The sequence below is a fragment of the Cydia fagiglandana genome, chromosome 7 (assembly GCF_963556715.1).
Source record: "Cydia fagiglandana chromosome 7, ilCydFagi1.1, whole genome shotgun sequence".
In the NCBI taxonomy this organism is placed as follows: domain Eukaryota; kingdom Metazoa; phylum Arthropoda; class Insecta; order Lepidoptera; family Tortricidae; genus Cydia; species Cydia fagiglandana.
Window position 1 is genome coordinate 18,118,814 of NC_085938.1, and position 17,631 is coordinate 18,136,444.

Genomic DNA, 17,631 nt, shown 5'->3' on the forward strand with positions numbered 1-17,631 from the left:
AACAGATCTCCTGAAATATTAATAGATGCGGCAACACACTAGCTTTTTCCATCAAAACATGAGCCGAATTCAAGTCTCTACAAGTTCGAAGCTATTCAAGCTACTATAAAAAAGCGCCCGTATGGGAACAACCCGGCCTTCACGTTTGTCCGCGTTTGTCAAAACGTGACACTGACGTTTTGTATATACCATAAATAATACAAAATATTGCAAAGTTATTAGTTTAGGTGTATAAATATTTCGTAATAACTCGGTTCCATGTAATATTATTGAGTTTAACTTTCTTCTCTTGCGTTGGTCGGCTTTTCACGACCAAACGCATCCTTGGACTTGGACGTACATTTGTGCCAGTGATAAAATAACTAAGGGGAAACGATCTAGTATTGCGAGTTTTGTGTACAATAATAAAGCCTCCGGTTACCAAGCAAAGCTTACAAAACTACGTAGTTATGAGTCGCAGAAACGATGGTGCTAATAATGAAACAAGAGAATTGGATAGCTCAGGTACTTCTAAATTTTTATGTGCATTATCTGCTTAGGACATAACTTTGTACTAGTTTGTACCTAATCATGATAATGTAACCTAATATAGGTTAATGGAGATTCAGTATAATTCTATATATGAGATCTGAGCTTTGATTTCGATATTTGGCTATTTTGGACAAGTACCCTCTTTTAAAAAAATAAAATTAAGATTACTAATTATTATACTATTTCTTGCTGTGCCTACTCCAGGATCTAAAATTTATCAACATGTTAAAATATTACAGTAGTTATCCAATAAATGATTGCCTGGACTTATATTATCTTGTTGCAGATGAAGAAACCCCAATAAATCCTGAGGTCCGTATCCTGTCCCGGATCTTTGGTGTCCACCGAGCAAGTGTGGCATCTATGCCAGGGACTAGTGGTAATTATTATATCAATGACAATAAAAATAATCTTTATAAAAATCATCTTTATAAAAATCATCTTTATAAATGTCAGATGGCAGTTACTTTTTTAAAACTTGTGCCTATTCCAATTCTTGGTCAATAAGCCATGGCAAAAAGCCAGGATAACACTAGGACAGTGGTGGGCAAAGTATGGCCTGCGGGCCATCTCCGGCCCGCGAATGGATTTTATCCAGCCTGCTGCCAGTCCTATGAAATAATTAGTATATGTGCTGTATCGTATTGGCCCACGATTATCACAAAGCAAAATAAATTTTGGCTACAATTCTGGCCCTCCATTAAAATTTCCTAAACTTTCTGGCCCCCCATGAAGAAAGTTTGCCCACCACTGCACTAGGAGTATGATGAACCTTAATTTTGATGTTAATAAATAATAATGGTTTGTAAATTCCAATTGGTGGTTGTCCATAGTACTTTATTCCCAACAGCAGCTTTTTTTCAAGCCAAAAGCACTGACTTGACATATTAGCTGCCTGTCTAAAACGAAATATAATAAAAAATTGTTGCACATTATTTTATTTTACCCTGGACAGCATTAAAAACCGGCCAAGCGCGAGTCGGACTCGCGCACGAAGGGTTCCGTACCATTACGCAAAATAATCACGGGAGCGGGGGAAATATTTACTATATTCTGTTTGTTTATAGTATTTATTGTTATAGTGGCAACGGAAAAACATCACATGTGAAAACTTCAACTGCCTAGCTATCACAGTTCATGAGATACAATACAGCCTGGTAACAGACAGACAGACAAACAGTGGAGTCTTAGTCTTAGTAATCCCTTTCATGTTCATTATTCAGGTGCAAGTCACCTTGTGAGCCCGTTGCCGAATACGCGCCGCACGCCACGAGAGCGCGACCGTCTCTTCTGGACACTTCTTGGCAACTCTAGCAGGCTGCCTCCCAATGCCAGGTATGCTAATACCTAGTAAGAAATAGGGCCACCCCACACTAGCGTCTCGAGCGTCAGCGTCTAGTCAATTCTATGGCTGCAGCAGACGCCGACGTTCGAAAGACGCTAGTGTACTTACTTTTTCAAATCCACTGTCAAAGTTTTCGTAGCGCTACGCTCGTAGCCCATCCCAGCGTTTTCCCGCTTTGTACAGGAAAGAGTCTACGAATAGATAACCCGTCAAGTGGGTTCCCGGCACTCAATGTAAGAAGTGATTCGAAAATCAAATTAAGTTAATGAGAATTTAGAGTGAGGTTGCCATTTTATGATCCATTTAAATAAGAAAATACAACTAGGAACCTTCAAGAAATGAGCGTAGCGTAAGTTGTAAGGGCGTTGCCGGTATTTAAGATCTCTCATCTTAAAAACCGGCAACGCACTTATAACCCTTCTGGTGTTGCGGGTGTCCATGAGCGACAGTAATTGCTTACCAGCCGGCGATTCGTCTGCTCGTCATCATTGAATGTATGGCGGATACGATATTCAACTCTATAGACAGCTGTTAAAGTTCAAATTGAAACAAATGTTTTTTTATTATTGCAGTCAGTGCATATGGTAAGACGAAATGTTTCATCACCAATTTTAGTTTTGGGTACCTATCTTACCAATTATATGATTAGAAGAATGGACTCCAGTGTACAATCAAGTTCCAATTCAAAATACATATACTTTATTCATGTAGGCCTAGCAACAAGCACTTATAAATAATAATTAATTTGGTATTACATAGGATAGGTACATATTATCTTAATCTAATTATCAGAGCAATTTATTGATGTTAATATTATTCCATAATAACATTGGATTATTATACAGATCAAATTTAACACTAAGAATTTCACAAAAAGATCATCAAGCATAAAAAAATTGTATAAAAAACCGGGCAAGTGCGAGTCGGACTCGCGCACGAAGGGTTCCGTACCATAAAGCAAAAAAAAAAAACGGAAAAAAATGCAAAAAGAAAACGGTCACCCATCCAAGTGCTGACCACTCCCGACGTTGCTTAACTATGGTCAAAAATCACGTTTGTTGTATGGGAGCCCCATTTAAATCTTTATTTTATTCTGTTTTTAGTATTTGTTGTTATAGCGGCAACAGAAATACATCATCTGTGAAAATTTCAACTGTCTAGCTATCACGGTTCGTGAGATACAGCCTGGTGACAGACAGACGGACGGACGGACGGACGGACGGACAGCGAAGTCTTAGTAATAGGGTCCCGTTTTACCCTTTGGGTACGGAACCCTAAAAATACTAGTCTAGAATTTCTCGAATAAAATCTAAATGTCAAAAAAAAACATAACAAAAGAAGTATGTACATAAAAAAAATAATTTCGAATAACAATTAATCCCACGTTATATTATCATTCATGTAGTCTTGCGTGATATAATAAGCTTTAGAAATCGTTTGTCAGGTGTCGAAGCGGGCCTCCGCCGCGCGGGCCCCGACCTACGACCTACGCCGACTTGTTGGAGCCCGACCGCCGTTCACGCATCGCGCTCACACGCCACGCTTCTCCCGCAGGTAATTACACGATGCCGGGTTTAGATTCGCGGCTCGTGGCTTGGCTCGCGGCGCGTCTCGTGGCTCGCCTCGAGTGCATAAGCTCGTCTAGTCCAGCTAATGATTACACTCTCGCCTCGTGGCTTGGCTCGTGGCTCGTCTCGTGGCTCGTAAGCTCGTCGAGCTAATATATTTTAAACACTAACGGCACGGCACAAGGTTTATAACCGAATGACAAGCCGAGCATGAGTGTAAACGCGAGCGCGCGTCCCGCGTGAACTCCTTTGGCTCGTGCCCAAAAAACCGCCCCTCCACGCGAGCCGAGCCGCGAGATAAGCCACGATCGAGCCCACCGCTTACACTCGCGTCTCGTGGCATGACTGACCTCTCGGCTCGTGGCTGGCGCGAGAATGTAAACCGCTTGTCAAAAAGGTACTTCTTGACGATCTTGATACGTCCGATTTGTTGTATTTTTTCAGACTTTTCCAATACTGCTGGACCGATTTACTATCGGTATCGGTTGGATTAATTACTATCGGTTCAAATTACACTAATGGTACTTATGGTTAGCAGGCAGCGGCTACCAACCCAACGCGAGCCAGCTGTCAAGTCTGCACTGTTCCTTGCGCAACATACTGCGCAAGCGGCCCTACACGACCACCGGCAATGGTAACTAAATATGGCGGTATTCATAAGCGCTTTACTGGTCTGAATTAGCTATGAAGCGTTTGTCTTTATATGTCATTTTGACTTACGTATTTGTAAGAAATGGATAAAACATAATTTAAGTAAATCAGGCCCGTAAAGTTTTATGAATAAGGGGGTTAGACTTTCTCTTGCTCTCTCAGGATCTTTCGCTTGCTCGGCAGCTCGGGAATGCGTGGCTCACTCCGCGATTTTGTCGTCGTATATGCGGCCTACACCAATTTTGGTGTCTAGCCATAGTTATCGCACACCGCTACAGAACGGACGCCTGCTCGCGCTTGCGCCACCTAGCGGTCATATCTGTCGTTATATAGTGAACCTTCTATACCTAGTAGGTACTATTATTTATTCTGTGGCTCGGGTATTAGTATTAGCACAAGCGGTTAAAAAACCTTGCAAAACAAATGACTAACGTTATTCCTCATTCGTCTTTAGTAACAGGTCCCAGCTCAAGACCGGTGTTGGTACTACACGCAGCCCCGGAGTCAAGCCGCGGGGAAGATGAGTCCGATGGCAGAGGCCGCATCGACCGTGACCGGAGCGACCGCGACCGGGACCGCATCGACCGAGACCGGGACCGGAGCGACCGGGACCGGGACCGCGGTGACCGTGACCGCAGCACTCGGGAACATGAACGTCATCACGATCCAGAGCCTATTGACCTAGATGATATTGAAGGTATTAGTCATCAGTCTATAGAGGTTGTACAGTCAACAGCAGAAGTTGCTAAGCGGGTGAGCTGTTCAAAATTACCTTGACACACTCTTATTCTCTTTACAATAAAGTCGCGTCAAGAACATTTTCAGCACCTCGCCCGCTTCGCAACTTCTGCTGCTGACTGTATTATTACCAATGCAGTGCTCTTGAGCCTGTCATCTTGTGTCCTAAATCTTTTTTTTTTTTTTTTTTTATTATGAATGGGCTTACTCATGGCCACAGACTAGCCGAGGCGTAAACGTGGCCTACGATGGAGCGAGCTCGCCCAGAAGGTGCCTGTTCACTCTTGATTTGAAGGTTGCCGGGTTATAAGAACACGGAAATATAGACGCCGGCAAGGAATTCCATTCCTTGGCAGTGCGCATAAGGAAAGTAGAAGCAAAGCGCTTCGTGCGAATTGGTGGAATATCTACCAAGTAAGGATGGAAACCGGCCGTGCGTCTAAAAGTCCGATGGTAGAATGGGGACGGTGGAATAAGCTCGTGTAGCTCTTGGGCACACTCCCCGAAGTGCAACCTGTAGAATACCGACAGGCTGGCGACTTTCCGCCGATGGGCCAAAGACTGAAGCTTAGCCGTTAGCTTCTTGTCGCCAATCATCCTCCTCAAACAGAAACTTTGAGCTTATATTCCCCGGGGGTTCCTGTGACCCTAAAGTTTACGCACTATTCTTATTTATCGTCCCACGGTCCTAATACTTTCTGATTTGAATCATTATTAAATGAAACACAATTGCTTTTTTTGTACCGCTCGATTTCAAAATAAAACTAATTCAATCCTATTTTCTAATAGGATCACTGAGTGTAGTTATTGGTTATTGGCCACTACATAGTAATTGGCCACTCTTAACTATAGTTATAAGACTTTTATTGGCTTTTTTCTTTCTGATTTGTTAGGAGTGGCCAATAACTACGAGTATAGCAGTCACCCTACCATTGATTCGATTTAACTGCAAGATTTTTGTATAGTGTGCCGCTAAAGCCGACCACTGACTAACAGTCCGCCGGACGATATCGGCCGGTCAGTTGTTCGGAACTGTCAAATTTTTGTTCGAACTGACAGGCCGATATCGTCCGGCGGCCTGTTAGTCAGTGGTCGGCTTTAGCGGCACACTATACAAAAATCTTGTAGTTAAATCGAATCAATGGTAGGGTGACTGCTATACTCGTAGTTATTGGCCACTCCTAACAAATCAGAAAGAAAAAAGCCAATAAAAGTCTTATAACTATAGTTAAGAGTGGCCAATTACTATGTAGTGGCCAATAACCAATAACTACAGTCAGTGATCCTATTAGAAAATAGGAAGGTCGGCTTGATGGTTGTAGTGATTGTGTGGTGTGTATTGATCTCGAAGATGTTTCAGAGCCGGTACCGGGGCCGGCGCCGGCCTTCTCACCGCGCGCCGACGCCGACGCCGAATATTTTGCCGACGAGACGATGCGAGGTAATATTTAATATGAACATAAAATTTGCCTATAAAATATACATAGTTTTAAACTTTTACATTTTTACACATCATAACGTCTACAATCTTTCCTGCTTTGCCCTAAGGTTGACTGGCAGAGATTGCCTCATGGCATAAAATTTTTCTTTTATGCAAATTGTGCAATTAAGTATAAATAAATAAATATTATTTTATTACCGAAAACTGGACTTTAACGCTTGAGTAGTCATTGAAATAAAAGTAAAAACAGGATTTTCAATCGGGACGGTGGTTTTAGGATCTCATCCACATGCAATCCAGTCATTAATAAATGTAAGCAATAAAGAATACCGCAGGTCGATTGACTGTCCAATTTATTATTATTTATTAAAATGCGGAGTGAGCCACGCCTGATATAAGGCTGATAACACATATGAAGCGACGCCGACGGTGTGATAACTGCATAAGGGCTGTTTTAGACGGCACGCGAACTCGCATGCGATTTTAGTTATATTGCGCTGTTGGTTAAGTCCGATTCAACGGACCGATCAAAACCCGCAATAGTATGAAACTCGCATGCGAGTTCTTGCATCGTCTAAGGGCTGATTTAGACGATGTGAGAACTCGAATGGTCTAGGGAAGTAAAAGGGCCATTTGTTTGCAGCAGAGGAGCCCCTGAACATGTCCACGGGTGCTCTGCTGGAAGAGGAGATCCTGGAGGTGGAGCCCGGCCCTGAGCCCGCCCCGCGCCCCGCCGGAGACAATGAAACTGTACTTACTATTATTTTTAAATATAAGTCTTCTTCTTCTTCTTCAGCGTGTGCTCGCCCACCGTTGGGCATACGCCTCTCCAATCTCTCTCTTCTTTTGAGCGGTTGTTGGTCACCCTTATCCAGACTGGTCCCGCAGTCTCCTTTATGTCATCGGACCAACGGGCGGGTGGTCTACCTACACTTCTTCTGCCTAGCCGGGGTCTCCACTCCAAAACGCACTTGCTCTAAAATAAGTAAAAATACCTTATTGGGGCATTCCATGAAATTGTCTACCGTTTGTCCCGTACAAACGCGAATGTTCTGAAGATTTGCAGGTATGAGTTTCCTTTTCTATAAAAAATGGTCAAAAATATGCACCGAAAAATAAGCGATTGCTTTAAATGCCGAAAAAAAAGTCGCGACACAGGAAATCAAATGCGTTTGTACGGGACAGCCCGTGGAATGCTCCACTGTCTATGACTTGGCTTGGACGAAGAAGCTTATAAAAATCACCGAAGTTGTATAATAGTGTATATGTTATGTCTTATTAATGTACATATGTGTATATTAGGAGCCTGCAGACACCCCAGCAGAGTCAAGCCAGCAGAGAGGGACCAAGAGAAAAAGAGAAGGTGAGTTTCATTTTCTTTATGTGCGAAATTAATTACACCAGTTGAAGTTGATTACATTTACAAATAACGTTGATGTTCAGTCAAGTGTAAAAATCATTGACATATATAGGTTGGTCAAGCAGATCTTGTCAGTAGAAAAAGGCGGCAAATTTGAAAAATGTAGGCGCGAAGGGATATCTTCCTATAGAAAATTTTAATTTCGCGCCTTTTTTTACTGACAAGATTTGCTTGACCAGCTATATCTAAAGACGGGCCTTACGGGCAATAAGAATGGGGTCAGTACAGTGGCGTCACGCACACGAATTCGAGCCAATCGTGCAGTCTAACGCCACAACGCGATTGGTTGATGAGTTCGCATCACGCGCGCGATTGATCGCAACGAGTCGCGTAGACTGCACGATTGGCTCCAATTCGTGAGTGACACCGCCGAACTAGCACCATTCTTAGTGCCCGTAAGGCCCGTCCGTCCTTAGATATACATAATTATGTATGTCAATGGTAAAAAGATGGACGCATAAACAAATTCAGTTCTATTTTCTAGTGCCATTAATTCGAATTTGTCTGACAATTTTATGTATGCTGGGTATATACTATATAAAAATAAATAAATAAATACAGTAATTTTGATTACAGGAGAAACGCAGGATTCGGCATTGGCCCTCAATCATGTGAGTTAAATATTAATAAGTTTAATAACTATTCAAAACTGTTGTCGAGTTAAGCCAAATATTAAAAAAAAAAACTTTTTTTCGTCATCATCTTTCCCGCGTTAGCCCGGCATTCTGGCACGGCGGGAGCCTGGGGTGCGCTTTGCAACTAATTCCGAGAATTGGCGTAGGCACTAGTTTTACGGAAGCCACTGCCATCTGACCTTCCAACCCAGAGGGTAAACTAGACCTTATTAGGATTAGTCCGGTTTCCTCACGATGTTTTCTTTCACCGAAAAGCGATTAGTAAATATCAAATGATATTTTGTACATAAGTTCCGAAAGATTCATCGGTACGAGCCAGGGTTTGAACCCGCGACCTCCGGATTGAAAGTCGCACGCTCTTACCGCTAGGCCACCAGCGCTTACTTTAGGTATAGTAATACTTATTAATTATTAATAAGTACGGAAAAATAATGAGAATATTTTTGTGCAGAGCATCCTTCGTCTGCTGGAGTGCCCAGTGTGCATGGAGTGGATGGAGGCGCCCATCACGCAGTGCCGCCGCGGGCACCTGGTGTGCGGCGCGTGCCGCAAGCGGCTCGACGCCTGCCCCGTGTGCCGCACGCCCTTCTCCTCCGTGCGCAACCGCGCCATGGAGGTACACTACATGCACGGACTATACAGACACCGCATTAAATATATAATTAATATTATAGATACATTCTTACACAAATTGACTGTCCCACAGTAAGCTCAAGAAGGCTTGTGTTGTGGGTACTCAGACAACGTTATCATCATATATATAAAATCGAAAAACCAGAACGGGATAAAAAACGAGCGAAGAAGCGAGATGGCGCCTTACAAATTTCTAAAAAAGTTTTTGACACGTATCTCGAATACGACGCACGTATGATAAGAAAAAACTGTTTAAATCTATTATCTAGATATGAGAATAGGACTAGAGCATAAAATTTATCGCTTTCGATGCTTATTTAATTTACAATAAGCAAAAGAAATTTTCATAACATTCTTCATTTTACGACGTTCGGCCATTTTCGGAAACTCTCGGTTGGTTTCGTTTCGAAGTTCAAATAACCTAAATTATGTTTGTTATGTTGGTATGCAGTGATTTCGGCTTTTTTTACTCGAAGTAAAATAAAAAGTGCTGTCAATGTCAACCTTAGTATATGTATGCCCCCATACGAGTGCCTTCTGTCATATTTGACTTATCATTATTTGTATTAATATATTACTAATAATTTGCATTTCGTTGTTTAAAATTTCTTTTCGAGTTATATTATTCAGATTTACTTTCACAGCTTCGGCAAACAAATTCGTCCGGGGACCGGGCTGCCGAGATGGGCCAAAAATACAAAGTTGATAGCAAGTTACAATGTAGATAGATAAAGTGCATGTTCGGATATTTTTTAGCGAAACGACCTGGTGAAAATAAGCAAATGTACAGTCAGCAGTCAGCCAAATATCGCAATATAACTTTATTGCCATAGAAATAAGGATGTGTTCCGATATAGTGGCGGAATATGGAGAGACAAAAGTGGCTAAGCTTACATTGGCACGGACATTTAGAGAGAATGGGAGAGGATCGTGCCGTGACGAGAGCGTACTTGGGACAACGAAATGGGAGACGCCCGATTGGACGTCATATGTAACTACCGCTGGAACGACGTAGGTGCTCAAGATCTGATTATCCTCGGCCATGGCGACTGGCGAGAGCTATCGCAAGACCGAGAAACATGGTGTGATCTGGTCTCGGAGGCCAGGACTCACATAACTGTAGTAAGTAATGTTAGTATTCAGAAAGGGAAATGAGGGTAACGTAACTTTGTATCAAAAGGCGATTTATGGGCGGTGGTCGTCCATATTCGTCTTAAGGCGGAAATTAATCTAATGAACGTTTTTGCATTTAGGCTTATAAAAATAAATAATGATTTTATATTGAAACGAGTTTTAAATAAATAACTACGTAGATGAAAAAATACAATCTTGCCTTTTATCAAATCACATAATTTTTTTCAGATATTTTGCGAATTAAGTTATCTAAATAACGGCTACAAATAAGAAATTCCTATCACAATTTTATGAACCCTGGCAGGGTTAAATTGACACACTATTTCATTTACGCGAGCGGAGCTGCGGGCCCGTCTAGTATATAATAATTATACAAATATTTAAATACATAGAAAACATCCATGACTCAGAAACAAATGCCCTTACCGATTCGAACCCAGGACCATCGCCTTCGCAGGCAGGATAACTACCCGCTAGGCCAGACCGGTCGTCATTATGAAGCGTTTACAAAGAGCACGAGGTTACCGTATTTTTAAAATATTCACGTATAGGTCTTATTTGTGGGCGCAACTGATATAAGCGGTCGCGCTTTTATACAATCCTGGATTATCCATACTAAAGTTGTACGAGAGAGCATATGTGTGGTGACCTCGATTGACTTATGTGCTCCGTCTAGTAGTTGAAGTGGTCTGTGACTACATGTTACTGCAGATCAGGGGTCGGCAAACCGTGGTTCGCGAGCCGCTCTTTGGTCAAATAACGGTTCTTTAACCTTTTGACCGCCGCAGATGGCTGTGGCTGTCATCGGAAAGTTTTGCCAAGAACGTCAACGACAGCCGTTAGCTTCGCCAATGCAATAGGGACTTACGCGGGCCTCCGTAAAGTTCAATTTCGCTCAAATAATCGCGATCGCCCGGCGTCAGGGGCCCGCAATATTCCTTTGCCGTCCGGCGTTCAAAATGTTAAAGGCACCCAAAAAATTAATATTGTGGCTCTTTGACATTCCAGTTAAAACTGAAGATCCTACTGTAGTTGGCTCTTCAAAAGTTTGACGACTCCCGCTTTAGACCATCGATCTTCTGGAAGTATAGTGTTGGACTTTATCTCCTTCCAACAAGGTTTAATACTCAGTTTTCGTGTCTCCAGGACGTGGCCGGCGTGCTCCGGTACCCGTGCCGGCACGGCTGCGGGCGCTTCCTCCGCGCGCCGCGGCGGCGCCGGCACGAGGCGAGCTGCGCGGCGCGGCGCCACGCCTGCCCGCTGCCCGCCTGCCGCGCCGCGCCGCCGCTGCCGCGCGACAAGCTGCAACACCACGCGCAGGTCACTAACATCTACACTACACGGAGGACACGTGCTTGCAACATTACATATAATCGCCACTTGCACCATCCTACTAATCCGGCGTTAACCGGTTAAACCGAGAAACCAGTGTAAAATTGTCCTGGTAACCATGGTAACACGGTAAAAGTTGCGGTAACTACAACTCCATTGTGTTTTCAGACGAAGCACCCGGAATCGTTCAAGACGGGCACGCAGCACGTGGTCGCGCTGGGCGTGCGGTGCGAGCAGCACGTGCAGCTCGTGGTGGCGGCGCTCGGCGCGCTGTTCCACGTGCGCGTCGACATGGACGTGCGCACGTGGGGCGTGAGCGCGCTGGTGCAGCATCTGGGGCCGCAGGACCAGGCCGACAGCTACACGTACGAGGTGAGACCACACCCAGGGAATTCTCGGAAGATACCTACGCGTCGCGTTCCGCCGGCGGTACAAAAAGATCTGCCTTATCGTTCGTTTTTTTAGCATTAGGAACAAGGTAAACAATCTTGAAGTGTCTTTTAATTGAAAAATAAATTTAACAATCATGAATCTAATACGATCATTTATATTCTTCTGCTTTCATAAGTAATAGTTATTGAGTTTTAAAAAGCATTTTTCAATTAAAAGACATGTCAAGATCGCTTAACTTCTTCCAAGTTCTTTCTAATGCTAAAAAAACGAACCTTCCGCCTGTCCTACAAGTTGACATGTGACATGTATGTACAGGTGACAGTGAACGGGCGGCACAGCGGGCGGCGCCTAGTTTACCGGCGCGTCACGCACAGCGACCTCGAGAACCCTGTGCTCAACACCAGCAGGCAGGACTGCTTCCACCTGACCCTCGACCAGGTACTGACAGCACCATAGTTGACATGTGACATACATAGGTGACAGTGAACGGGCGGCACAGCGGGCGGCGACTAGTCTACCGGCGCGTCACGCACAGCGACCTCGAGAACCCTGTGCTCAACACCAGCAGGCAGGACTGCTTCCACCTGACCCTCGACCAGGTACTGACAGCACCATAGTTGACATGTGACATACATAGGTGACAGTGAACGGGCGGCACAGCGGGCGGCGACTAGTCTACCGGCGCGTCACGCACAGCGACCTCGAGAACCCTGTGCTCAACACCAGCAGGCAGGACTGCTTCCACCTGACCCTCGACCAGGTACTGACAGCACCATAGTTGACATGTGACATACATAGGTGACAGTGAACGGGCGGCACAGCGGGCGGCGACTAGTCTACCGGCGCGTCACGCACAGCGACCTCGAGAACCCTGTGCTCAACACCAGCAGGCAGGACTGCTTCCACCTGACCCTCGACCAGGTACTGACAGCACCATAGTTGACATGTGACATACATAGGTGACAGTGAACGGGCGGCACAGCGGGCGGCGCCTAGTGTACCGGCGCGTCACGCACAGCGACCTCGAGAACCCTGTGCTCAACACCAGCAGGCAGGACTGCTTCCACCTGACCCTCGACCAGGTACTGACAGCACCATAGTTGACATGTGACATACATAGGTGACAGTGAACGGGCGGCACAGCGGGCGGCGACTAGTCTACCGGCGCGTCACGCACAGCGACCTCGAGAACCCTGTGCTCAACACCAGCAGGCAGGACTGCTTCCACCTGACCCTCGACCAGGTACTGACAGCACACTAGCACACACTCTTAAGAGCCTATCAACGTGCACACTAGCGTCACTGTTAAATAATCGTGATTATTTAAATTTAACGAAAGATACATATATTTAAAAAAGGGGGCCGCTACGTACTGTATTTTGTAGTTAACTGCATAAAATACAAGACTATAAAGTAAATGGTACTGACAAAGCGCCACGACAATTTGTTATGGCTGTGATATTAACCTTTTAACAGCCATTGAATTTTTTAACATGCGGGCTCGTGTCGCCGCCGATACGAAGTTACACGAAGTTTTGTGACCGCGGCGATTTTGTGTCTTATACGGAACACTACCACGTCACAGTCATACCGGAGATAGGTCAACTCAAGAGGAACCTAACCAACCTAACATGACCCCAGTAAATGTTGCATGGTTTTCGAGTTATTAGAGAATTTTCCCCTTTGTTTTAACAGTTTTAGTACAAAGGGGAAAATTAAATTTTTTTTTCGTGAATAATTCTAAAACCGTGGAACTTCTACTGGGGTCATGTTAGGCTGGTTAGGTTCCTCTTGAGTTGACCTAGCTATCTCCGGTGTCACTATGACGTGGTAGTTCTGGGTATATCGGTTACACCCTGTACGGCGGTTAAAAGGTGAATGGTGAACGTTTTGCAGGCGCTCAACTACCTGCGCTTCAAGAACGAGCACTCGGAGACGGACAAGACCCTGGACCTCGTCATCACGCTGGCCGAGGCCGAGCCTGAACAGGAGCCGGCCGACGAAGACACGTGAACACACACACATGGACTATTAGCACAGTCTATAAAATAATAGATCAGATCAGGGCAATCGAGGGGTGCGTCGCTCAATTATACACTAAAATCTTTACATCTCTTATTTGTACAACAAATAAAAAACCGGGTAAGTGCGAGTCGGACTCGCGCACGAAGGGTTCCGTACCATAATGCAAAAAAAGGCAAAAAAAAACGGTCACCCATCCAAGTACTGACCCCGCCCGACGTTGCTTAACTTCGGTCAAACATCACGTTTGTTGTATGGGAGCCCCACCATAATCTTTATTTTATTCTGTTTTTAGTATTTGTTGTTATAGCGGCAACCGAAATACATCATCTGTGAAAATTTCAACTGTCTAGCTATCACGGTTCGCGAGACAGACAGACACCTGCCTGCCCCCTGCCCTGCGGCCTGGTGACAGACAGACGGACGGACGGACGGACGGACGGACGGACGGACAGCGAAGTCTTAGTAATAGGGTCCCGTTTTACCCTTTGGGTACGGAACCCTAAAAAGTAGCAGAAACTGTCGAGCGAAAGGATATATATAATCAAATAACCACTAATAATAAGGGTACAGCCTATCGCGAGATACAGCCTGGTGACAGACGGACGGACGGACGGACAGCAGAGTCTTAGTAATAGGGTCCCGTTTTACCCTTTGGGTACGGAACCCTGAAAACAAGCCCCCTAGAGTCAGACCATAGACTAGGAATCCTCTAGACCGAGTTTAGAGCAATTATTTCATGCAACCCATGATGCCAAAAATGCGGGGGTGCGCGGGGCGAGGTGAGCGAAGACCCGTGCCGTGATTGGTCCGTTCAAAGACGCGGACGTCACACAAAGACACTTTCGACTCGAACATGGAGTAAAATTACCGTATGCGTGGCAGAGGGGGTAGCGCGACTATGCTAAGTCTGGAGGATGTTTTGTCTGTGAGTTAGACCAACAATAGTCTGCAGCGGATTTAATAGCTCACGCAGTGAAAGTGTTATTTTAAACGTCAAACTTCTATGAAATTATGACGTATAAATGCCACTTGCGACTGCGTGGGCTGTCAAATCCGCTGCAGATTTTTTTTGGTTCTACTCTACCCCCTTATTCATAAACGCGCTACAAACAAACCTCAGTTAGTTAATAATCGTTTGTCTTTATCTGACATTTTGACTTATGTATTTGCAAGAAAGGGATAAAACATAATTTAACTAAGTCAGGCCCGTAAAGTTTTATGAATGAGGGGGTTAGTCATTTGTGAATAATTTTCGGTTCCTCGCTAGGCCCACTATACAAAATTTACCTATTTTTAAATTGAACCTTATTGTATTGTAAACTGAGATGAATTTCGTTAACTTGAGAACACAATGCAACAAAAGAAATTATACTATAATTGGTTTACAAAAGGTTGCAATTAGATTGAAACTGAGTGTACATTGTAATGGACAGTGGGCTTTACGAGGTCGTATATATACAGGGTAACTTGTAAACAGAGTAGAAATTAATTAGTTTACCATGAGTAGAGATGTAATCTCGTATTTTTGTGAATAAGCTATGTTTAAGCTTAAAAAGACGGACGAGTCGATAATATAATTTTATTTTTTGCGTAAATTATCGAGTTTACTTTCAAAGGTAAAATGTAAGGATGGTATTCCGTCTGTCCAATATCTTGGTCCAATGTGTATTTGCGTCTCACATTTTTCTTAATGAGAGTGTGAGACGCAATGCATATTGGAATAAGAAATTGGACAATACCACCCTAACTTAAACCTCCTAAAATTTTAAATATGCCTATTTTTAATACTATTGTATATCTTTATATATTATGTCGTCATCATTATATGTGTCTTTCTTTCAGAGAAGGGTCCTTCTGCTTCATGTGCAATGCAATAAGGATCATCCTATCATAATTTCTGTTGGAATTTTAGATAACAAGGTCCTAAATGCGCTTGATGTAAAAGGACCCTTCTGTGATGGAAAGCCACATATCTTTAACAGACTTATGGTACGTATACGTACTTTTGCTCAGAATCATGTGATAAAGTGACAACAGAACTCGAATCGGGAGTTTGTGATGTAAGGTTCAGCACAGGAGCCCCTTGTTTATCAATTTGCGCCAAGTTAAAGACTTTGATTCAGGCCACAAGGTGGCAGCACTTTAAGTTTTGAACTGTACGAGTGGATAGAGACGGACCAAGAAAAGTGTGCAGCGGATTTGATAGCCACGCAGTGCAAGTGTTATTTATACGTCATAATTTCATAGAAGTTTGACGTTTAAAATAACACTTGCACTGCGTGGGCTATCAAATCCGCCGCAGACTTTTGTTGGTCTGACTCTATTTCCATTTGTTCATTCGTCATACTTGAATAATTTATATGAAAAGACCTATTACCATCTGTGCCCGACGGAGACAAATGGGAATATAATACACCTACTAGTGGATGAACAGACCGCGATAATTGATTCCCGTGGTTTAGTTTTTTTACCTTTAACAAAGAGTTATTGACTGTAGTAGAGACGTAAATGAGTATTTGCCTTTGTTTCCGTAATATACTTGGTCAAGCAAATCTAGTCAGTAGCAAAAGGCGGCAAATTTAATAATCGTAGTGTTGCTAACACTGTTTTCGAATAATTACAAAGCGTGTCATCTGTGTTTTACTCGTATCTGTGGATATGATGGAGATCGTGAATGACAGCCATCTTGTTTGTTCACATTCTGAATCGTTGCTATTTCAAGAGAACTTTCTGCTGTCACCAATAAATACCAATATATTAAATCAGCACAGGTATGGCCGCTAGGTGGCGACAGCGCCACGCGTGGCTTATGGCAAACCCCAAAATTGGGGTCGAACGGATGTACGTTTAGCTACCTGTAGCAAAGCGACGAAATCGCGGAGTTAGACACGCCTGACGGCGGGAAGAAGTTGATAACTCGAGATATTCTGCTGAGGGAATTTGAACTTAAAATAAAATGACATAAGGTTCAAATTTCTTCCATTTTTTCCCGCCATATACCAACTTCTTCCCGCCGTGTACGGAAATAAGATTGTGCATGAACTCGAGCAAAGTCAAGGTGCCTACAATGTACAATGATGCTCGTTGATCGTAAATATTTGTTAAATATTGAGGTTATGTTAATGGGGTTGGCAACTGTCAAAGGTTTGCATAGATGGCGCCATCATAGCTTGCCCCTTTTTCTATGAGATTTGGCTTAAAGGGCTGGCATCCAGGGTAATAAAAAAACAAAAATTTGACATGATTCTAGGGATTGACGGGGCAAGCTATGATGGCGCCATCTGCTAAAAACTTCCACCGGCCAACCCCATTACATGTTTTGGTTCGATATACATTGCTGCTTTTCTTAGCGCAATACTGCTCTTTGAGTGTTCCCCTACTTTGCTGTACATTACTACTGGCATACTTTGCTTGACAGACTATATATCTATTTTATTAATTAAGGATAGGTGTAAGATTATGTAAATGTATACCAATAACCAAAGGGACATAATAAAATAAACATGTCTCAAACTCAATGTTTTATTTTTTAGAGAAAAACGTTCTTTGCACTTGACCGTACCCGGGTATGTCCTTAAACTACGTCCAAGACCACCGGTGGACGGGCAGCAGCGTCCCTCAAATTCGGTGTACTCGACTGCGATCGCCAACCCGCCTGCCAAGCGTGGCGATTATGGCATTCACCCCCCATAACAAGGGGGAGGCCTATGTTCAGCAGTGGACGTCTTATGGCTGAGATGATGATGATGACTTGACCGTATACCTACACATGGGGAATTTTATAA

At 43.7% G+C, this 17,631-nt stretch overlaps 1 protein-coding gene across 1 annotated transcript; it reads left to right on the forward strand.

Moving 5' to 3' along the window:
* Positions 1-200: 200 nt before the first annotated feature.
* Positions 201-17,306, forward strand: LOC134666245 (E3 ubiquitin-protein ligase siah-1-like). The gene is made up of 15 exons (XM_063523398.1): positions 201-504; positions 818-910; positions 1,755-1,866; positions 3,321-3,430; positions 3,983-4,078; positions 4,550-4,792; positions 6,194-6,274; positions 6,918-7,024; positions 7,577-7,637; positions 8,271-8,305; positions 8,781-8,945; positions 11,243-11,416; positions 11,597-11,800; positions 12,137-12,259; positions 13,718-17,306. The coding sequence occupies exons 1-15, from the start codon at positions 450-452 to the stop codon at positions 13,832-13,834; spliced, it is 1,776 nt and encodes a 591-aa protein (XP_063379468.1). The 5' UTR covers positions 201-449; the 3' UTR covers positions 13,835-17,306.
* The last annotated feature ends 325 nt before the right edge of the window (positions 17,307-17,631 follow it).